At 39.6% G+C, this 24,431-nt stretch overlaps 2 protein-coding genes across 2 annotated transcripts; one reads left to right on the forward strand and one right to left on the reverse strand.

Annotated features, from left to right (window-relative positions):
• Positions 1 to 395: 395 nt before the first annotated feature.
• On the reverse strand, positions 396 to 1,479 carry LOC104439474 (TMV resistance protein N-like). Its single transcript, XM_039309499.1, has 2 exons — positions 965 to 1,479; positions 396 to 801 (listed from the first exon to the last, which is right to left on the reverse strand). Exons 1-2 carry the CDS (start codon positions 1,477 to 1,479, stop codon positions 396 to 398), a joined length of 921 nt encoding a protein of 306 aa, XP_039165433.1.
• An 18,201-nt stretch (positions 1,480 to 19,680) lies between these two features.
• LOC104439337 lies at positions 19,681 to 21,446 on the forward strand. The gene has a single exon (XM_039308411.1). It carries the CDS (start codon positions 19,934 to 19,936, stop codon positions 21,101 to 21,103), a length of 1,170 nt encoding a protein of 389 aa, XP_039164345.1. The 5' UTR covers positions 19,681 to 19,933; the 3' UTR covers positions 21,104 to 21,446.
• The last annotated feature ends 2,985 nt before the right edge of the window (positions 21,447 to 24,431 follow it).

Consider the following 24,431-nt stretch of genomic DNA (forward strand, 5'->3'; position numbering starts at 1 on the left):
GAGAATGGTTCTAAAGGCAATCCAACAGATTCGAGATGAGGTTCTCTCATCAACTTCTCCAATATCTCATGCCACTGATTTTTTCTCTTCTTAGAAAGGAAGGAACCAAATCTTTTAAGAGCTATTGGAAGTCTACCCGTGTAGTGGACTAGCCTCTCTCACAACTCTTCATAGCCTTCTTAGGTTGGTCTTTGCGGGAAGGCATGGCGACTCAAGAGTTCGAGCGATTCTTTATGGGTCAATCATGAGAGCATGTACTTTGTCATCTACTTTGAGATCTTCCAGCGACTGCTCATCTACTGTAGTTATTAAAATTCTACTCCCATGTCGAAACAATTCTCGATCTCCAGCACCAAAATTCTCAATTTGGTCTTTCTTAGTGATGTTATCGAGAACTAGCGGGATCCTTTCCGGCAGAGCTTAGTTTTTATCTCGTTGATGTTGCTGTTAAGATCGTACATTTCTAGACCTTGTACCTTAAGAACATCATGACGAAGTCTCTTCTGGAGTAAAAGCGTATCTTGGTTTGCATCTCCGACATTTTCTAGCAAGCTAGCACCCTCAAATTCCCTAAAAATGCGATCACACACGACTTTGGCCACCGTTGTCTTACCATTTCCTTTCATTCCCCATAATCCAACCACACGGACATCATCCTTCAACCCAATTTCGAGCAACGATATCATGTCCTCTACAAAGGAATCTACCCCAATCGCATTTTTGACAAAATAGGGGGAGATTGATCTAGGACTGATCCTGAAGAAATGTCCTACAATTTGCTCAGTGAAGTTTGATTGATCCCTGTAGTTGCATGGGAAGAACAAATCCAAAATGAGTAATTATAGCATAGAGAGGCTATCAGCAGATGAGCGATAAACCCATAACCTAAACTTAATCAACAGCATATTTCAAATCGACCACTAACATGAGCTTTTTCGGGAGTGTTTTTTTTCAATTGCTTTACCCATTAGCTTCATTATTCAAGTGCCATCCTGACAAATTCCCAGATTCTTGAAGCGCATCCCTCCACTTCTGCACCAGCAAATCGTCCGAGTGGGTGGCCAAACGCCTTCCGAAACCTTTCCCGTCTCCCTCGCTCTGTTTCCGAACGTCCCCTGGCTCAACATCATAGAAAATGGGCAGAACCACGTGATGATCTCTGAACCTCCTGCTGCACTCCAGGATCTCCACCAGCTCATTCAAGCACCACCACGAGTTGGCGTAATTGGTGGTGAACACGAAGAGGGCAACCCTAGAATTGCGAATCACGTCGAGCAGCTTGGGCTCAATGAAAATCCCGGTCTCCTCTTTATCAGTGTCCTTGAAATAGTGAATCCCCGCCTGCTTCAGCGCATGGAAGAGGTGGGCCACGAAGGTTTTCCTTATGTCCTCGCCTCTGAAGCTCACGAACACATCATACTTCCGTGAGTGGATCGAAGCAGAAGACGAAATGCATCGCTCTATCTCTGCAGTTCCCATCAGCACAATACTTGATTGAGTGAGAGACTGCAAAAAAAGGTTACAACTTTTCCTCGCAGGTAGAGTGTACATGTAAAGCGGATGCCCAAGTTGCGAATGAGTAGAGGGGATGAAAAAAGCTCCGTCAGGACAGACTACTTATTCAATTGAATGTCCAGACAAGTTGCGGAGTGGAGTTGGTTTAGTTCAAAGAGCTGAAGAAGCAACTTGCTCGCTTGAGGACAATTTGGTTTGAATTCGTCAAGTCAACCTAAAAGAGCTTTGTTTCACGTGACAGAGACATGTCTGAAGACGCAGACATGGATTTGAAGCTTCATAGCACATGCGTTGGTAGAAGAAGATGCTTCGAAACAGTTGATCTGTTCGGACAGTTGTACTTGTCGAGGGAACAAAATATGAGTCCCGTTTTCAATATGGACCGTCATTGTTGGAAACAAGAAAAGGAAAGAGAGGTCTGTCCCGCTGTTTTGTAAAACCCTTTTGATATCAAACTTTTTTGGCCCTCATTGATTACTTAAGCATTCACAGTTCGATCCATCTTATAAGATGCCTCAACTTAGGCAGATTCTAATTCATTACTTAACTTATCCGGCCTTAATTCTTACCAAAATGTAGTGAGATGTGAATATATACTAAGAGATATTGAAACTATTCAGTAACATTATTAATCTGATTAATAAATCATTATGAGGAAATTACTACTTGAACTGGTTATCTTTTGTGTGAGACCTAAAATATTGATATTTGTTTGCCCGGACTTATTGGCTACTACGCACTCCTATTTATAACGTTTATCATTAAAACTTAAATTAATTTAAGCTATGAAAAAAGTTATTATGCATAATTCTAAATATCAATATCTGAATATTTGAAAGGTTTTGAGTGAAAAAAAAAGAAAAAGGTCAAAGCATGAGTTCTGCAATATTAAAAATAAATTGAAAGTTAAAAATAAGAAGTCACTGTATGAAAAAAAAATCGAACGTAGTTGATAAGTTTTCATAGTGTAGAAAGGGAGTTATTAATTTTGGAAATTAACTGCCTTTATTGCAAAACGAAGTCGCGTTTGTTGATGGATCTATTGTACTTGCACATGGTTTGCAAGGTTCTATACTTCGACGTTTGCTGAGAATTTACCGAAACTCCTTCTCTACATAAACACATTCAACTTATATGAATATATAATATATTTTAGATGCTACTGCAATGACCTTAACCATGAAATTTAAACAAGCGAAAAATATGTTATCCGAAATAAATATGTATCATTTATAATATGATTAAATGTTGTAGGTTCAATAGTCTCGTTTATAAATTCATTTTACATTTATCAAATATCTTATATGTCCCATTTTAGTAACATGAATTTATCATGCCCTATGTTTCTTGTTAATTTAACACCACTATTTTGTCATTTATAAGCAATCATCTTTCTTTACTTAAGTAAAATTAACTCTAACATTGCATTTTACTACATTTTGTATATGCTTGAACCAAAGTAACTTTGTGTTATAATATTAATTCATGCCGATAACTATATTTTCTTACATAACATAATGTGCTAGGCCCAAACCGTTCCGTAGCTGGACCATGCTCGCGTCATGCCATGCCGGTTCGTGGTCGGCCCTTATACCAACTTGATAATGGGAGAGGCTTGTCCTTGGGCCTCATTTTGAACCCCTCGTTCATTTTATACTTTTTTCACAAGCAATTGGAGACATCCATAACGGCGACAGTTGCATGGCGAGGTCCAACTCGACAATGAGAGCTATCGCATTTTGACTAGTCAACATTCTTCCCAAACATGACGGTCCTCGTACTTCGACTAGAGAGACGATTTTGCACCAAGAAAGCAACAAGAACTTTACAATTGGGTTCTAATACTGACGAGACGAGTCCCAAATGACGATATAAGTCTTTCCAGAAGAACGAGAGCAGGTGTTTGATTGTCCGAAGAAATTAAACTGGAATGACCAAAAATAAATTGCTAGAAAATGACTAGAAATAAACTGCAACAAAATTAAATATGCATCGACTGGAGTAAATATGTAATCATATCAAATACAATTAATTAAGATATGCACAATCAGGGATATGGAGAATCTCCTAAATATTCTAAATGCCTCTAAAAAAATATGTTGAATATATCTAACAATATAAACCAATTTGATGACATCGAGATGTATGTGCCATTCAGTTGTTACCTAGCATGGAAATGAACATTTAGCGAATTCATTCTAGTGGTAGCATGGATCCACTAAATACATGTCAAGGTACTAGTGCACTAAGTAGCACCGACACCGACCAAAATGCCAACTCGTTGTTCATCAAAAAATAAAAAATTCCGACACGTTATATATTAAATATATATTTATATATATACATAATAAATTATCATTTTTATGGTAATTGTAATCAAATTAATTTGAATCAAATTCACAAATAAATAAATAATTAAAAAAGCCTAAAATGAATTTACACTAAAAGTATTAATCCACTATTTATTAATATCATTCACTATTTTAATTTGACAAATTCAACTCTATTCCAATAATTCATAAAACTTGGAGAAAAAATAAGCAATCCACATTCTGGACTCACATTGTTAGATATGTCGGAAGAGGAGAAAAAAACTTAAGGGGTGAATTGTGTATCATGGGAAGTGAGAGTCAGAAGAGAAGAGAAGACTAGATTTTTATTCTTTCTCAATTTATTATTTTTTCACACATATATATTAACCTCCTATTTATTGAAAATTTTTAAAATTAACCTCAATATCTGAATCACATGTCGGAAACTCGTATGTTAAAATTCCGACTCGAGTATTGGAGAGTGTCTAGAAAGTTGACCAAGTGTTCTTGATCGCATGTCGAAAAGTGTCGGAGAGTGTTAAACACGTGTCGAAATGTCTGACATGACACGATAGCTCTTGGAGAGTGTCAATGCTTTATAGCTAATGCATGAGTTTGGGACAAGGCTCAGAAAGTGGTAGCATGGATCTACTAAATACACGGCAGGTACTAGTGCGTCTGTTAGGTTTTTTGTTTTAATGTGCTAGTGGGCGTGTTAGGTTTTTTGTTTTAATGTGCTAGTGCGCGTGTTTGGGACAGGGCTCAGAAAAAGAGCAAAATAGGACAATGAAGAACGCTTTTACTAGATATTTTGTAATTATAAGGGCACAAAGGGGAAAGGGAATGAGCTCCTTTTTTTGTGGATCTGCTCCTAACTGATGCACAATCGAACGAGGATAAGCCTTTTGATAGTCCTCTATCACCACCTTTCTTCAGCAGCCATTTTATTCTGTTTTCTCAGAATTTTTTGTTGTCTTTAAGTACACTTGTTGCCCACGTCTAAGTAACCGAGTTAGACCACTACGGTTGGAGATCTCTTAATAGTGAAGTAAGCTCACTGCTCATGTAAACTACTCTGGAAAATTTTACAAAAATAGGCCGTTCATTTAACAATACTTCTTGATCCATTTTTGTGATACCCAGAGTGTGCTTTGCATTGTCTCCATTTTGCTTGCAATAGTGCTTTAATAAATGTATCCACTATTTGATCTTCAGTTTTGCAATATTTGAGTTCTATTTCTTGACTACTTTGTCCATACTCATATGAAGTGATCTTTGATGAAAATATGTCTACCATGAAAGACTTGGTTTTTCAAGATAGCAATCACAGATTTCTTATTGCAAAATATTGGAGTAGATTTCGTCTGTGCTTCTCTGATGTGCTCTAATATTCTTCGAAACCACAATGCTTGATAGGTGACATTAGCGGTCACAACGTACTCCGCTTTTATAGCATAATGTGCTACTGAATCTTACTCCTTGGATGCCCATGAGAACATTTCAAAGCCTAGTGAGAATGCACATCCATTAGTACTCTCCTCCTATCTTCAGTTGAGCTTGCCAATCCCTTGGCATAACTAAGAAGCTTGGCAGTTTCAGTTGGCCGTTGCCAAATGCTTCATAATTCCTCGTAAATATCCTAAAATCCTCTTATCTCCAAAATGAATTTGGCTTGGGCTCTACATGAAGTGACGGAGTAGACTTGTTGCATACATGATGTCCGGCTGTGTAGTAGTGAGATAGTAGATTACCAATAGGCTTATGTAGAGGGAAACATTAGTTTTTTCTGCCCCATCTTCATATAATAGTTTCTCGTTTGTCACAAGCGATGTTGTAACTGTTTTATTATAATTTATCTTGAATTTGGTTCATAAAGTTATGGGCATATTTCTTCTGTGAGATGAGCACTTCTTCATTTTGGTTGATCTCAATGCCGAGGAAGTGGTGCATCAAGCCCAAGTCAATCATCTTGAATGTCTTCATCATTTCTTTTTAAATACTTGACCATTTTCTCATTGTTCCTCGTATCCATGAGATCTACATATAAAGAGGCAATAAGAGTGTTAAACTTAAGTCATTACGTAAAGAGTTGGCTTACTTATGTTCCTTTTGAATCCTCATTTAGCAAGGTATTTGTCAATTTTTCTATACCACATTCTAAGTGTTTGTTTTAACCCATATAGGGCTTTCTTGAGCCTTGTACCTTTACTTATTTGTTTTTGGCAATAAAATATGGTGGTTGCTCCACATATATTTCTTCTAGAAGATTCCAACTAGAAATGATAACTTCATATCTAGTTAATGGTTTTTCCATTTCTTTTGTGCTACTAAGGCTATGAGAGCCCAAATAGTGCTAAGGAGAGTGACAAGGGCAAAGGTCTCGGTATTGTTTACGCCCAGTTGTTGCAAGTATTATTTCACCACAAGCCTTTTCTTATGTTTTTGAATTAATCCATTTGCATTTAGCTTTGTCTTGTAGATCCACTTAACGTCAATGATCTTTGTCTTTAGGGCAATTCACCATCTCCCAAGTTTTTGTTTTTCTCAATCATCTCATTTTCTTCCTCCATGGCTTTTATTCAAGTTTCTTCTTTGAAAGCATCTTCATAGCTTTTTGGTTTCATGGCAATAGTATTGCATGTTCCCAAAACTTCTCGAAGAGATTTTGCTGTTAGCATAGGAGACTCTAGAGTAGATTCTTCTTATGTCAAGTTTGGATAGGATGGCTGTGACTTCCCAAAATTTGGCTCCTATTTCGAAATATATGACATGGTTATTTCATTGATGCACTTATGATTATTTTACTTTGAACTGATCACTCACAAGTTAACCAATCTATTAGGTAAGGCCATAAAATGCGAAATACCAGAGGATTCGTTAGGGATCAATCGCCAATCATGAGGATCAACAAGAGTCAATATTACACTAGTATAAGTCAATTAGCAAATGAATATAAATCGATTCGACAAAAGTACATAGTCGGTTTGTGGGTGATTTCGCACGATTATGATACTCACGTCGAATGACAATAAACCCATTTTCTATCAATATTATATATGGGGTACATAATTGAACCCTAGTGATTACATGACAACCGAAGGTCATCCATGATTCGAAGAGGTACAAATGTGGATAAAAAAATTATTGATCACATATCAACTACGTGAAAGACTTTTAAAAGCCACTTGATAATTTAGGTTGTACTAAAGTCACGTTCGATCGATTTTTAGCCATGAAATTTAATTTGATTTTGAGTATCAAACTTTCGAGGGTTTCAAGACTACTTTATTGGATGTCGTCTCATTGTCCATTGAATGATCGACAAGTTTGAAATTTTTGGAAAATGAATTATCGGATGAAAATTGGAGACCATAAAAGAAAAATCAGATCCAAGTGGCAAAATGGTGATTTGTTGGCCAAGATTTTGGTTTTAAAATAAAAATGGAATAAAAAAATATTTACGGGAAAGAATGCCTAGCAAAGTTTTTAGGAAGAGTTAGTGGAGAGAATAATGAGATTTTGGCAAAAAAATCTACATCTCTCTCTCTCTCTCTCTCTCTCTCTCTCTCTCTCTCTCTCTCTCTCTCTCTCTCTCTCTCTCTCTCTCTCTCATCTCTCTCTCTTCATGTTCTTTTCCCTCACCCTCAACCAAAGCAGCCCCATTTTCCTTCCTCCTCCATTTGCCACCAGTTCCCTCTCATCTTCCATTCTTCGTCTTCCCTCTTGGCTCCAAAGCCAACACCCCTCTTTTCCTTTGGTTGTTGTCCTTTTTGTTGTGCCACCATCACCACCACAAGCCGCTGTCCACCGTCATTGTTGTCTCGCTAAGCCATCACCTCCACCTCACGGAACCATGACCACCTTTGAGGCCCATCAAGCTTGGCCACACCTCCATCACTACTGAGCCTCCTAAGTTCAAGCCGCTTGCACCATCCTACACCATTGTCCACCGCAAACCTCCACCGCCGTCCTCACCTTAAGCCGCCGCCACCACCACCACCATCGAGCTTGCAAGCAAGGTGGCCATGAGCCTCAAAGCTCACCATGCCACCACTATCGTGCCATTCGTGCCACCGTTGGTGCCGTGAACGTCATGTCCTCAACGCCATTGTGCCACCATCGCTGGGAGTCCATCGCCGCCGAAAAACCAGTGAGTTAACTCCTAATATTTGATTAGGTAGTTAATTACATTTAGGGGGTAAGTTAGTTTAAGGTTAATGAAGGTTAGTATTAGTTAATTTTAGTTTATCCTTAATTGCGATTAATGATGGTTTAGATTAAGGGTAAGTGCGATTAGGTTAAGTAATTATGGTTAGTCTTAATTAATCATGATTTATTTGTTTAATCATAATTTGTTAAATAAATCATAATTATTTAAATTAAAAATGATTAATTTTTAACTAATTATAGTCAGATCAATTAATCGAGTTTAGTTTAATTAATTGTAATTAGCCCAATTAATTGCGATTAGTGTAATTAATGATGGATTAGTTGTTAAGTAGAATTTTATACTTGTTTTATTGAATAGATTTATGCATAATTCCGATTGTTTACACTTGTTATGCCCTGCTATTGGTTGTCCAATGTATATGCATCAATTACTATTTCCAAAGAAGGTTTTATGGGCAAGAAAAATAGCAAACTTTAAGGTGTCATATTGGACACTGTGTTTCACATGTTAAATGGGGCAATGGAGTTTTAAAATAAAAGTGTGTGAAGTTTGGAGGGTTTATTTTAAGTAAGTGACCATGTGTGATTATTTTATTGAAATTTTAAGTGTAAAGATTTTTTGATGTTTGTTATTTAAACACGAATTCTTTTGCATTCAGTTAATTGACGGTAGATAAAATTGGCTTAAGTGTTGACATGCTTGAGTGATCATCTAATTGAACCCGTCACCCAATGGTAATTTAGGGGCAATGCCCAATTTTCATTGGATGCCCGATGGGGGCCCAGATGCCAAGTCACTGTTGAGGCAAAACCAATATTCCTTTATGGAATGTTGTCTAGGCAAGGATTATAAATGATGTTGTGCCCGATGGGGCAGGACGATGCCCGATTATGCTGGAAGACCGTCGACTCGTGTATTTGCCATGGCCCGATGGGTCGTAATGATTAGAACACGTGTGTTAACAGTACGCTTGGATATTAAGGAGTGTGTTCTGATTATTGTGTGTGCTTGTCACATAACTATTGACATATGTGATATACTAATATGCAAGTGTGTGCCAAGGTGAGGTAAATTCATATGATGTGCATGTTTAGACTACCTTCGAGACTAATTCGCGTCCTAATTGAGGCTTAAGCTGTTGGCTCGCTTAGATTGTATCTCACCTCTTGTTGTTTAAATATTTTCAGGTTTGTAGTATCGAGAGTCGTCATATGTGCGCCTCGCATCATCTTTTTGGATGGCTCTCATGTTAAAGGAGTAGGCTAACCTCGACCTGTCTAACCCTTTTTGTATCATGATTGCTTAGGAGTTGCCTTTTGGATTAGGCTTGTAGATGCTAAACTCCTAGGGTTAACCAATTTGGAAATTGTTTGATGTGATTTTACTATCCATTTTTTTTTATTATATGACTGGGTGTTGTTTATATTAAATGCTTCCGCTTGTGTTTAACCGAAAGAGAAAAAGAATGGGTTAGTAACGCATCCTGGGGCATCGCAATTTTAATTGACCATTGAGAGATGTTAACACACTCGGGGTTCAGGGCATGACATCCTCTTTTAAGTGGTATGAAAGCCTGGTCAAAGCTTGGAGTGATAAGGTGCGATGGGTTTGGGCTAGTTAGCTAGGAAAGACATTTTCCTTATGCTTATGCTTGTGGTTGATATATTACTTTGTGTGGGTTGTTCATACTTCTAATTTTTGGTTGGAATTGGAAAGCAAGTTTTTGTAAAGATTATGCGAGATGAGCGATCCTAAGCATAGGGCTCCTTGGAGAAGGGCTATAACGACTTTGAACATTGCCAGGGAAAAGGTATTGACTCGAGCCGATGCTAGAGGAAGGGCACCAAGATGGGCTGGTCCTGGAGGGAAAGCATCGGCGTAGGCTGGTGCCGAGGCTAGGGCACTAATTGATCCTAGGGTTGACAAGATCCAACAAACCCTAGAAAACTTGGGGAATATGGTCGGACGGCAAGCTCAAAATCAAGCTACCACTACCATTGTTGCCACCAATGCTATTGTTATCGCTGCTACACTTAAAGAAGCCCCACCTGGAAATTGGAATGATAAGCGGCCTATGCACAAGCTGGTAAAGCAATTCCTGAAATTGAAGCCCCCAAGTTTACTGGAGCAAGTGACCCTGAGGTTACAACCTTCTGGGTCCAAGAGTTGGAGAAGGTTTTTGCACTTTTGAAGTACTCAAAGAAGGACAACGTGACCTTGACTGTATATTAGCTGCAAGATAATGCGAGTACGTGGTGGAAAGTCAAAAAAAGAATAGTGTTTCCCTAGGATATGGGCCCGGAGTGGGATGCCTTCGTTGAAGCTTTTTATGGAAAGTATTTCTCAAACTACGCTCGAGAACATAAGATGGTTAAATTTCAGCGCCTCTACCAAAACCAGATGACTGTGGATCAGTATGAGGTGAAGTTCACCAAGCTGTCAAAGTATGCACCAAGGTTGATTGAGGACTCGATGGACAAAATGAGAAGGTTTAGAGATGGCATGAAGCTGGAGATTAAGGACCCGCTAGTGCCTTTGAACTTAAAGGATTATGACGAACTGTATGAGAGGACCCAGCTAATTGATGGGAACCTAAATGAATGGGCAATCGCATCTAGGTTGCGGTTTGTGCCCAACAAAAACCATAATCAGTTCGGGAAGAGGTCGATGATTGGAGGAAAGTATCCCATCACTCCCAACCGATAGGGTGGAATTGGAAAGTCAGGTCATCAGGTGAAGAACTACTCGCACAGGCTTATGGAAGCACAGACACCACTACCACAGATAAGACAATTAGCAGGGAGTGCATCGCAAAATGCATAGTAGGGCATTCTGAACAGGCGTCTGGTCTAAGGAAGGGTATATGCTGTCACCAGAAGTGAGGCGGAGAACTCATAGAACGTAGTTACAAGTATGGTCTCGTTGAACGACCATACTGCTTATGCTTTATTTGATCCTAGAGCTACACATTCTTTTATTGCTGGGCAGTTCGTTAAGTTAGTAAGGTTAAGTCTGAAACTGTTGGAAGCGGTCGTTAATATATCTACCGCATTAAAGGATAAAGCGTGTCTACAGTAGGGTATTCTAGTTGGAAGTTAGTGATTGGTGATCAAAAGGAAAGAATAGATTTAATTATGCTGGTGATATTTGAATTTGATGTGATTATATGTATGGATTGGCTTACCAAACAACAAGCTACGATGGACTATTATCATAAAGCAAATCAATTTAACCCGTTAACGAGTAATAGTTTCGAGTTTGTTGGGAATCAAGGATGACCCTCGATTGCTTTAGTTTCGTCGCTTGAGGCAACCCGATTATTGGATGTGGTTGCCAAGGTTATTTGGTGACCATGGTGGATACATCAGGTGAGGAACTAAGGATGGAGGACATTGCCATAATGTGGGAGTTTTCTAATGTCTTTCTTGAGGAGTTGCCTGATTTGCCCCCTGAAAGGGAGATCGAATTCATGATTGAGTTAACTCTTGAAACAAAGCTAAATTCTAAGACTCCTTACCATATGGCGCTATCAGAGTTAAAGAAGCTAAAGGTGTAGATGTAGGAGTTGTTGAACAAAATATTTATTCGTCCTAATGCATCACATAGAGGAGTGCTTGTTTTGTTTGTAAAGAAAAAAGACGATTCGTTGCTTCTTTGCATCAACTATCGGCAATTCAGTCAAGTGATGTTCAAGAACAAGTATTTGTTGCTAAGGATCAATGACTTATTTAATCAGCTACAAGGAGCCTCGGTATTTTTCAAGATTGACTTGAGAATAGGTTACCATCAGTTGAGGATTAAGAAGGAGGATATACTGAAGATGGCATTTTGTACGCGTTACGGTCACTACGAGTTCACACTAATGCCATTTGGAATAACCAATACCCCAACTACTTTCATGAGTCTAATGAACCGAGTGTTCAAAGAGTACCTAGGCTAGTTCGTTATTGTGCTCATTGGCAATATCATGGTATATTCAAAGACTCTGAAGGAGCATGAACGACACTTGAGGATTGTACTTTAGACCCTACGAGAACATGAGCTGTACAGCATGTTTAGTAGATGCGAGTTTTGGCTAACTCATATAGCCTTCCTAGATCACGTGATTTCAAATGAAGGGATTTCTATGCACCTGACTAAGATTGAAGCTGTTATGAACTAGCCGAGACCAAAGACAATGACTGAGGTTTGAAGTTTTTTGGGATTGGCAGGCTACTATAGGCAATTCGTGGAAAAATTATTTGCCATAGCCATGCCTCTTACGTGATTGCTAAAGAAGGATGAAAGGTTTGAATTGACGGATAAGTGTGAGCATACTTTCCAAGAGCTTAGGCATAAGCTCACTACCGCATCCATATTGACGATTCCGTCTGTTTTTTGAGGATACGAGATTTATAGTGATGTGTCGTACAAAGGACTAGACTATGTTTTGATGCAACATGGGAGAGTAGTTGCGTACACATCCCGTCAACTAAGGTCTCACAAGTTGAATTATCCGACGCATGATTTGGAACTGACAGCGATCATCTTTACCCTTAAGATTTTGAGGCATTACTTGTGTGGAGAAAGGTTCCAAATCTTTATGAACCATTAACACTTGAAGTATTTATTCTCTTATAAGGAGTTAAACATGAGGCAACATAATTGGATGGAACTTCTAAAGGATTATGACCGTGACATCTTGTGTCATCCTGAAAGAGGCCAACAAGGTCATGGATGCGCTAAGTCAGAAGTCATCGATTGCATAGATGATGGTTCAAGAGTGAATCCTGCTCGAAGGAGCTCGAGATTCAGATTTCAAGTTTGAAGTAAGCCACCTTTTAAGTTTCATGGCTACCCTCAAAATTGAATTAAGAGTGCAAGTGAAGATTAAAATGCCGTAGTTGACAGACCTTGAAATCTAAAAAATTCTACAAGAGGATGCGGAAAAGAGGAAAGCTAATTTCCAAGTTACTAAGGACGGAATATTGAAGTTTTGTGAACGATTGTGTGTACCTAACGATGTGGAGCTTAAGGAGAAAATTTTATCAAAAGCTCATCGTAGCAGTTACAGCATTCATCCGAACAAACAAAGGTGTATTTGAATCTGCACCAATACTATTGGAGGAATAGTATGAAGGTAGATATTGCCAAACATGTTACCAAGTGTTTGACGTGTCAACAAGTGAAGGCATAGCATTATAAGCTTGGTGGACTTTTGCAACCTCTAAATATCTCCGAGTGGAAATTGGAACATATTACGATGGATTTCATGATGGGATTATCGATGGGTCAAAGAGGTAATGATTCCATCTAGATTGTGGTTGACAGATTAACAAAATCTGCACACTTCATCACCGTACAGAGAGACTTTGTCTTTTATAGATATGTTGAGTTGTACATGCGACAGATAGTTTGTCCTTATGAAATGTCGAATTGAGACCTAAAGTTTATGACAGCTTTTTGGAAATGTTTATAAACTGCCTTACGAACGAAGCTGTAGTACAATACGGCCTATCATCCATAGACAGATGGCCAGTCTGAAAGGACTATTCATACGCTCGAGGATATGCCACAAGCTTGCATGTTGGATTTCAAAGGAAGCTAGGAGGAACAATTTCATCTAGCTCAGTTCGCCTAAAACAATAGTTATTAGCAAAGTATCAAGATGGCACTTTTTGAAGTGTTGCATGGCAAGACCTACAAAACTCTTGTATGTTGGGATGAAGTTAGTGAACACAAGATTACGGGTCCTGAGTTAGTCTAACAATCGATATATGCCATCAAGGTCATTCGAAAATGACTTAAGACCGCCTAGATTGGTTAGAAGAGTCATGCAGATAAATAACTTAGGACTTTGGAGTTTCAAGTAGGTGAACACGTTTTTCTCAAAGTGTCACCAATGTGGGGCACTTCGCGTTTTGGTAAGAAGGGAAAGCTGAGTCCAAGGTACATTGGCTCCCTCGAGATTTTAGAGCAGATTGGGACCTTAGCCTACCGCATTACCGCCAAGACTTGCTCAATTGCATGACGTCTCGATGCTAAGGAAGTATGAACCTAACCCGACCCATGTGCTGAATTTCGAGAAAATAGACGTTGACGACAAGGCATCATACATGGAAAAGCCAATTTAGGTAATGGACCGAAAGGAGTAAGTGTTGTGCAACAAGAACATGAGATGTGACAACACCACATAACGAAGGGAGCCATGTGGGAAATCGAAGAGTCGATGAAGTGTCAACACCCTCACCTTTTTGTTGAAGAATTGTAATAGTTCAAATTTCGAACAAAAATTTTGTAAGAGGTGAAGAGTTGTGATATCAAAAAATTTAGCCCACATTTTGAAATATATGAAATGGTTATTTCATCTAATACACTTATGATTATTTTACTTTGCACCGATCATTCACGAGTTAATTAATCTATTGAGTGAAGCTATAAATGGTTAAAACGCAAAAGACTAGAGAATTCAATTAGGGATCAATCACTCGACCATAAGGATCGATAATGGTCAATACTAAACTATTATAAGTCAATTATGAAACAAATATAAATCGATTCGACGGAAGTACATAACCGGTTTAAGGGTGATTTCCATGATTACAATACTCGCGTCGAATGATGATAAACCGATTTTCTATCAATATTGTAAATATTGTACATAATTGAACCCTCGTGATTACATAACAACTGAAGATTGTCCACAATTCAAAAAGGCACAAACATGAATCGATAATTATCGACCACGGGTCAATCATGCGTAAGACCTCTAAAAGTCACCGGATAGTTTAGGTCATACTAAAGTCACGTTCGATCGATTTTTAACTATAAAATTTAATTTAATTTAATTTCAATGATCAAATTTTCAAGGGTTTTAGGACTAATTCATTGGACACTGCATCATCATCCATTAAATGATCAATAAGTTCGAAATTTTCGAAAAATGAATTATTGGACGAAAATTGGAGATTGAAAAAGGAAAAATCGGACCCAATGGCAAAATGTTGATTTGTTGGCCAAGAGTTTGCTTTTAAAAGAAAAATGAAACAAAAATTTATTTATGAGACAAAATGCTTGGCAAATAGGGTTTTTAGGAAGAGGTGGTGAAGAGAATAACGAGAATTTGGCAAAAATCTCTCTCTCTCTCTCTCTCTCTCTCTCAGCCGAAGCAACCCCATTCTCCTTCCTCCTTCGTTTACTGCCAATTCCCTCTCATCTTCCATTCTTCTTCTTCCCTTTTGGCAGCAAAGTCGACACGCCCCCCCCTTCCCTTTTCTTTTGGTTGCTGTCCCTTTTGTTGTGCGGTCCTCACTGCCACAAGCCACCATCCACCGTCGCCATTGTCTCACCGAGCCATCACCTCCACCTCACTAAACCACCACTACCTCCAAGGCCAACCGAGCTTGGCTACACCTCTATCACCACTGAGCCTCCCAAGTTCCAACCATTTGCACCGTCCTTCATTGTCGTCCACTACAAACCTCAACCACCGTCCTCACCTCAAGCCACCACCGCCACCACCAAGCTCGCAAGCAAGGTGGCTGTGAGCCTCAAAGCTCACCGTGCCACCTGTTGTAATTATGGTTATAATTATGGTTAATGGATCAACAGAAGCTAATAAATTAAGATACGTTTTTTCAGTTCACGTATCTCTTTTTGGATTCATGAATTTCCTATACTTTTATGTTCACGTATCTATTGAATTCATGAATTTCCTAGATTCATGTATCGTTTAGTTCATGTATTTATTGAGTTCATGAATCTCTTGAATTCACGTATATTTGGATACATGAATCTCTTGGATTCACGTATCTCTTTCTTCATGAATCTCGTGGATACACGCGTCTATTTAATTCATGTATCTCTTTAGTACATGAACTAAAAATCTCTATAAATAGATATGAGCATAGAGCTTCATAAGGGTTTTTGGTTTTTCTAACTCGATTCCAAAAGAGCTTTGATATACGTTTCAACTCTTCTGTTTTTCCTGAGTGTGCTGGTTCAATTGAACGGTTCAACTGAGTCATGTTTGCATAGTGCTAATCCAAACAGGTTCGAGGTGTTGTATCTTGGGATGCATAGTTCGTGAATCTGCGGAGCACCATTGGCGTGAACTAATCGCCTTAAGGAGATTCAGTTATCCATACCTCACCTCCAATTTTATGTTATTTTTCAATGATATCTTATTTTATTCTTTTCCAAGAGTTGTAAGTTTACATAAAAAGAAGAATATTATATAGCTGTTATCGTCTTCTTTATATTGATGTTCTGATTAAAACAAATGGTGTGTATTCTCTGAATATAATTTCCAACACCACCACCATTGTGCCATTCGTGCCATCGTTGGTGCCGTAAACGTTGCATCCTTGATGCTGTCATGCTACCATCACCACGAGTTTGTTGCCGCCAGAAAACCAATGAGTTAACTCCTAATCCTTGATTAGGTAGTTAATTACATTTAACGGGTAGGTTAGTTTAAGGTTAATGACAATTAATATTAGTTAATTTAAGTTTAGTCTTAATTGCAATTAAGGACTATTTAGATTAAAGTTAAGTGCAATTAGTTTAAGTAATTACACTTAGTCTTAATTAGTCATGATTTATTTATTTAATCATAATTTGTTTGATTAATCGTAATTATTTTAATTAATGACAATCAATTTATTTAAATATTTTCAGGTCCATAGTATGGAGAGTTGCCATATGCACGCCTGGTATCACCTTTATGATGGCCTTGTGTTAGAGTAGGCTAACTCTGACCTATTTGACCCTCTTCGTATCATGGTCACTTAGGAGTTGCCTTTTAAATTAGGCCTGTAAATGCTAACTCCTAAGGTTAACCAATTGATAAATAAAAAGTTGTGCTTTTGGAAATTGTTTGATGTGATTTTACTATCCCTGCTATTTGTTATATGACTAGGTATTGTTTATATTAAATGCTGCTGCTTACGTTTAATCGAAAGAAAAAAAGAATAGGTCGGCGACATGCCCTAAAACGTCGCAATTTTAATCAACTATTGAGAGATGTTTGTGCACTCGGGGTTCAAGGCATAACAATGGTGGTTTCTTGAGTGTTAGAATCTAATGTTCTACTTTCTCCTTGCATGGTTGACTCCTCATGTGCTGGTACTATGTCCGGGAAGATTGCAAAATTCTTCTCAATCGTTTCCTCTTTCCTCCTCTTGCTTGCAAGAGGCATTCTTGTCAAACCCGACATCCCGATTGATCATCAAGGTTTTAGTTTTTAGATTGTATACTTGATAACCTTTTGATTAGTCATTATAGCTAATGAGTATTCCCTTTTTTGTCTTCTTGTCTAGCCTACTCTTTTTTTAGCATGGCATGGACATAGCATATACAATTGAAATTCTTAAGATGCTTCGCTAAAAGCTTTGTCTGTCTAATGCTTTGACTAGAGTTTTGTTTTGGACTCCTTTTTTTAGCTAATTTTCACTAGAAATCGATGACCTCAATAACGGCAGCTTGACAATTTTTAGATTCTTGGTTTTTAGAATGTAGACCTAATAACCTTTTTGATTAGTTATTGTAGTCAAGAATATTCCCTTTTTTGTATTCGGTCTAGCTTACTCCTATTTTTAGTAGGGTATGGACATAGCATATACAATTGAACATCTTAAGATGCTTCACCAAAAGCTTCTGTCCGTCTAATGTTATGACTGGAGTTTAGTTTTGGACTACTCTAGTTGGATACCTATTTACCAAGTCTACAGCCATGTAGATTGCTTGTACACAAGATAAATTTTTGATTTTGGACTCCTTTTTGGCTGATTTTTGCTGAAAATTCATGTCATTGCAATCTAGTTAATAACAGTCATCCTATGTGATAGGTTGATAATTTGACATAGATGAAACAAAGTCGCTTTTATTTTTTCGATTGTTCTATTTTTTTTTTCTATTCTCTCTCTTTTCTTTTCTTTTCTTTCTTTGGCTCCTTCTTTCTCAAGTTGAGATGTCCTCTCATTGTTCATCATCTTCAATCTCTTGATCGCTAGGCCAAACCTCCTCTAGTGTTCATCCATCGGTATCCAATATCATCAGAGCACGGAATGGACGAGGTGGTTCTAGGCAAAGCTAGGGTTCATTTCATCATTGCCACCTCCGTCACTATTGACAGGAAAGTAGAGAGCCATTGCCCCAGCCACGAGCCATGCGGTGGCATTTGACAACCAGCCTTGACTCAAACATCCTTCACAGACACCCATACAGAGTGCTGAGCACTGCCTTGCTGTATATTTGCCACAAATCTGCGGAAAAAATCGCCATCTTCTAATGAATATCATGTTGTTGTTGAGCATTAGGATGCTACAACTTTGCCCAAAACTTGTAATTTTGTCTCCTAGGCAATCCATCAAAAAGTAGAATGCATTAACTTTTCTTTTTTTTTGGTCTGAAAGAATGCGTTAATAACTTGAACAAAAAAACACACAAAATCAACTCCACTCTGCCATATGATTTGAGGAGCAGTTTCTTAGAAGACTGCTATGGGGGAGTTCGAGATTGTGTATACCGTCTTGTCGAAATAAGCACGATTTAACCATAGATTGCTGCAAAACACCAAAAATATCTGCAGACAAGAATGATAAAATTATATATTCCTTACTTATCTCTTCTTTTCTGCTTTACGGATGTTTATTAAAGCATCATTCATTGATACAAATTTATTTGTCTAAGGAAACTTTTATTGCTGAAATATTTCGATGTGGCAGCATTTTTACTGTGTCAGAAGGGACGGGTTTACCACTAGTTATCATTAACTCTGTTGCAGTAATTGTAAATTGTTGTTAATGTCTCAGAGTCCACGTGGGCTGCACCTCAGAACAGAGTAATTATGCCTGCAAAATATGGTACAGAGGAAAATGACCAAAGGGAAGCAGACGAAAGGAGAATCTCCGGTGGTGATCAAGCAGGGACGGCCAGCCAGAGGCGGCGCGGAGGTCATTGGCGGCGACAGGCGGTGGGAATATGGAATTTGTGGGTGAGCGGGTGCGTCAATGATTACTGTTGATTTGGGGATGTAGATGTCCCTCAAGTAGAAGAAAGGAGAGATAATTTTGTCCTTTATAGCTCAGGATGCAAAGATGTACTTATGGAAAACAGAGGATCCAAAGGAGGATAATTTCCTCTTTTTTTTCATGATACCAAGGATAGAGATTCAAGTTATTGTACCTAGGGCCAGCACATCCACAAACTTTATCTTGAAGAAAAGGTTGATCCGTTCAAAAGGGCGTCATCCAAAACAAGATTAGGCTACAAATTATATCTTATCAACCCTCGTATTCAAGCTGACAAAAGCGCTCAAAAAATCAAATGAATAAATATCATCATCTATGTAAATTAATGTCATGATTGGATATAAAAATTATTTGACTCGTTTTGATCTTATCCTATTTCTCGAACGGTCATCCAAAACAAGATTATGCTACAAATTATATCTTATCAACCCTCGTATTCAAGCTGACAAAAGCGCCCAAAAAATCAAATGAATAAATATCATCATCTATTTAAATTAATGTCATGATTGGGTATAAAAATTATTTGACTCGTTTTGATCTTATCCTATTTCATCATTCCAAATCACGCTCACTTAGCTATCCAAGCATTCGACGATGCAACTTCGTATGTCAGCAGCAGTAGTCAGCTTAATTAATACTCAATTAAGGAATGCTAATCACGGGTTTTGACCGGTCAAACAACCCACGAACTAAAAATCCAAAATTGCATTCTTCTCTTCCCGAAGTCGGCTCCTCTGAAAAGTCAAAAGTCTCAATCCCCTATTTTTCCCCCACCCAAAATTATTTTACCAAAATATTTTTCTCCTTTCTCAAATTGACCCACGAAAACTTCGTCCCGGAAAAGGAAAATTCCTCCTTCGCAATAACCCTTTCCCCCAAAACCCTAAGGGAAGCAACCCCCTCGTCGCCGGAGACAACCACCGATGTCCGCCCGCTCCTCCCCGCTCCCCGCCTGCCTCCGCCCGACCACCGCCGACGACCCGCCGTCCACGGTGGCCGGAAAGCCCAACCTGACCACCAGCCTCTACCACACCCCCCTCGGCCTCTTCTCCCTCACCTGGTCCCTGACCCGGCTCGGCCGGACCCTCCAGCTCCGCCTCTCCGACCCGCCCGCCGCCTCCCCCTCCTCCCCCTCCTCCTTTTCCGACTGTGACTACGGCTCTACCTTCTACCCCGCCGCCTCTCCTCTCGCCTCTCCGTCCTCCCAGCCGCCGCCGCCGCCGCCGCCGCTGCCGTCGTCGTCCTTCGCCCCCTCTTTCAGCCTCGACGTCAAGCCCTTCGCCTTCTGGAACAAGCGCGGGTCCAAGAGCTTCGGCAGAGCCCGGGTCTTCTGGGACCTCTCGCGGGCCAAGTTCGGGTCCGGGCCCGGCCCGGTCTCCGGGTACTACGTGTCCGTGGTGGTCGACGGCGAGGCGGTCCTCCTCGTGGGCGACCGCCCGAAGGAGGCGCACGCGAGGACGAAGGCGCGGGGGCCCGAGCGGAGTGCCCAGGCGCTGGTCCTGCGGCGGGAGCACGTGATCGGCCGCAGGGCATTCGCGACGGCCGCGAGGTTCGGTGGGAGGGACAGGGAGATCTCGATCGATTGCACCACGGACGCCGACGCGAGGCTGTGCTTCGAGGTGGACGGCAAGAGGGTGCTGCAGGTGAAGCGTCTGAAGTGGAAATTCAGAGGTTGCGAGAGGGTCGAGGTGGACGGCGTCCCGATGCAGGTCTCGTGGGACGTTTACAGCTGGCTGTTCGAGGGTTTCCGCTACGGGCACGCCGTGTTCATGTTCCGATTCGACAAGGTCGGCCTCGAGGAGGAGGAGGACGGCGGCGGTGAGGGAGCAGCAGGGGAGAGCGGGCGTAACGGGAACGGCCTTTTGTGGTCGGGGAGATTCGGGATGAGCGGGCAGGAGCATGAGAAGATGAGGAAGAGCATGTCGCGGGCGGCCGGAATGAGTTACTCGTCGTCGACCACGTCGGTGTCGGCCTCCTCGTGGTCGGCCTCATCGGGTGGGGGCAATTCAGTGATGGAATGGGCAACGACGGAGGAGAACGAGATGGGGGCTCTGGGCGGGTTCTCGCTGATGGTCTATGCTTGGAAGAAGTGAAGGATGATGGGAGCCAATCCAACGTTCTCTGCGCCTGCGGTAATCTTGGAAGATTAGAAATCTCTCTATTAACTCAAATTCTTTTCCATGGACATAATATCGTGATTTCTATAGCTTTTAGAAGGAACGAAGACTCTGTAGATTGTATTGGTACTACCCAGTTTAGCATTAGATCTAACAGCAATCTCCTTGTTGGGATGGATTCAGATAGGTAGACATATAGATCAGTAAAATTCTTTTGGTAATATAATCAGGTGATGATTTAGCTTGGGAATTCTTTGTAAGTGGCCATTTCCTGTATGGTGAATTTCTACTCACACGAGCAATTCTTCTTCTGCTGCTGCTGCTTGCTCTGTTATCTGCTCTGCCTTCTTGTTTCTGAGCCCGAGTCCAATGCTGTTCAGTAATTGTTGCTGATTGTGATTCCAAGATCAGTTGTTTTCAACTCATTCTTACCATGATTAGACCAGGGCAGTTTAGCGAATCTGCTCTGAACTTTCAGAACTTACTGGACTTGACGGTGAGCTAGATTTGGTTAGATTCCTCTTTAAGAATGCTTCAACAAAGTGCCCTGCAATTAATACGTATAGCCAAGATGGGGCCACCGAGAAAGAAAAGAACTTGGCATAAATAGAGAAGTATTGAATGAGTATGAGGTCATCTCGTCCTGCAACAATCAAAGAAGCTATCTCGGTGCATTCTCACCGTAAAGACGAGAGACAGTAAGAGCGGCATGCGATCAAACATCACACCACCTATATTTATCTTGAACAAGTCCTAAATCCAAAGACGGAAGTTCGTAAGTCTCCGCTCGATGCAACTGTATGAAAAGAAGGTTGTTCTTTATATTCCCATCCCTTTGTTACTAGCCACTAGCCAGTTGAGATGTCGAATGGGTGGGGGGCTCAGTTTGGTGAGTTGAAGGTCCGATTGAAATTGATTCATTTAATCCATGATTCACAATGCTGATAATTTATATGTAATTCAATCGGTACATAACTCGAGTCAACTTAAGTAATTCATATTTTGAAGGCATTAATTAAGCCTTTTTTTATTTTTAAAAATTATCAGTTTGATTAAAGAGAATGCTAGTCACACTTGCTTTTCCCTTGCTGTTAGACACTATATTAACAAAACTTGGCACCATATGTTTAGGGTCCTGCTAGGTTGCTGGCCATAACGCATGGTAAATCTGCTAGCGCAATCATTGCCAATGTAGCCATCAGCTTTGATAGGCAAATTTGTCATTTTCACTCTTTGCCTTTGCTTCTTTGTGCTTTTTCTCCTTTTTTTTTTTTAAAAAAAAGGATGAACTTCAAAAGCTTAAGAACTAGTATTAATGGGGATTCGATAAACTGACCACTGCCATTGGTCACGTGGCTATTCTAAGTAGAAATTGTCTATTAGCGAGTGTGAGACTAAGAGCAAGGTGGGCTTCGCATTGTTCTTTGGTTAAATGGGTTGATGGTGGTTTCTTTCAGATCCATTAAAACCCATCATTAATTGGGCTTTTAACTCTATTAGGCCTATTCTGATCTATACTTTAGATCTATTAACCCATCAAAGTATACGAGTTAAAATATAGGTGCACGACTCATTTCATCTTGCCATTTTTACTGAGTAGAAATTGCTGTAATTTGTCAAATTAGTACGTGTGAAATCAGGGGCATTTGCTGATTATACAGTGCTAAGAAAATAACTATGGCCATGAGTGAAATGTGATAAAAGTGGTTGAAATTAGAAAACACTACATGAAATACGTGGATAAATTACTTTGTTTTAACAGCAACAACTTAGGTTTTCAAACGAAAGAGATAAATTAGGTTTTTAAACCAAAGAGATAAATTTCGTTACCATTGTTTTAAAATTATCCAAATCACGATCAGATCATTACTTGTGCAAGCATATCATTGTGCGCTAAAACCTTTTTATCGCATGTAAGGGCCTGTTTGTTTATGTTTCTTTTTTCTGTTTTTAAACACTTTTACATTTTTTTGTTCCTAGGAACAAAAAGGAACAACAGCGTTTGGGTGCGTTTGTTCCTTTTTGTTCTTTTTGTTCAAGGAACAAAAAAAAGAAACAAAACTTAGAAACACTTTTTTATTTTTTCTTCTTTTTCTTCTTATTTTCTTTCTTTTTTCTTTCGTAGGTCGCCGGCCTCGCCATGGCCGGCGACCAGACGGCAGTCGACGGGGGCCTCGCCCGGGCACGGCGAGGCCGAGCCTCACCGTAGCTAGGCGGTCGACCTCGCCCAACCAAGGCGAGGCCGCCGGCCAAAAGAAGAAAAAAGAAAAAAGAAAAATAGAAAAAAATAGAAAAAATAAAAGAAATAAAAAAAAATTATACAAATTTACCAAACGTGTTTCTATTTATTTTTGTTCCAGAACAAGTTTACCAAACACGTTTTTGTTCAGAAATTGTTCCCTAGGAATATAAACACTTTTTTTTATTTATTTGTTCCCTAGAACAATTTTAAACAGAAACGCAAACAAACGCACCCTAAGTTTCCCTAAAATGTGCAAGGGTTAAGTACTGAAGTACGAATTTTTGAAAGTAAAAAGAAGCAGATAAAAAGTTAGAAAGCGAATGAAAGCTGGAGAAAGGGAAGGCTAACGATCACTTGGCACTTCAAAATCACATAGGTGGCAACACCAGTTTTATTATTGTCCATTTTGTTGGTTGCTATGGGCATTTTTCAAAAAACTTTGGCTCAAAGATTGAGGGGGAAATCCTTATGAGATACTTTCTATTTAATGGAGACCATTACTTAATTTCAATTATACTTTGAAATGATATTTTCAAGAGAATACTTTAGTTCTCAAAGTTTCATTGATTGCACTACTTGTTTCTTCTGAGATATTTCATTACACATCAAAATTCTCTTTCTCAATTTGTACAATCAAGTTGGTTTCGGGAATAACAACCAGTAACACCATTAGAATTGTTGACTTAACGTGGATGGCATGTCATAAAATGGATGGATGTGGCTGATGTGGCTACCAATTGTCATAGGTGGAATTGCTCCACCTTAGAACAATATGACAAGATTTTGATTGCGGGCAAGCTAGTCACCTTCAAGAAGGGTAGCCAAAGTGACAACAACCGTCATTTGTGACGGCAACGGCAAGCCCCACACCCTCTCTCTCCAACTCCATTGCTTTCCCTCTTTTTTCCCAACGATTTCCGTTACAATGTAAGAGTCTCCCTCAATCTCGCTTATAGCTGGAAAATTTTCACATCACGTAAGTCTACCTGCTGAAATCACCTTAAGAGAATGTATAAGTATAATAAGTTACGGAGATAAGTGTATTGAAAAACCTAAAATTTC

Source organism: Eucalyptus grandis, chromosome 3 (genome assembly GCF_016545825.1).
Source record: "Eucalyptus grandis isolate ANBG69807.140 chromosome 3, ASM1654582v1, whole genome shotgun sequence".
Taxonomy (NCBI): Eukaryota; Viridiplantae; Streptophyta; class Magnoliopsida; order Myrtales; family Myrtaceae; genus Eucalyptus; species Eucalyptus grandis.

What these genes read in the sequence shown, in the direction of transcription:
- LOC104439474 (XM_039309499.1), bottom strand. Translation starts at nt 1,479, where the DNA reads ATGGGAACTGCAGAGATAGAGCGATGCATTTCGTCTTCTGCTTCGATC. An exon ending in TTGAATAATGAAGCTAATGG is followed by an intron (nt 802 to 964) that starts GTAAAGCAATTG and finishes ATGCAACTACAG; the next exon opens with GGATCAATCAAACTTCACTG.
- LOC104439337 (XM_039308411.1), top strand. Translation starts at nt 19,934, where the DNA reads ATGTCCGCCCGCTCCTCCCCGCTCCCCGCCTGCCTCCGCCCGACCACC.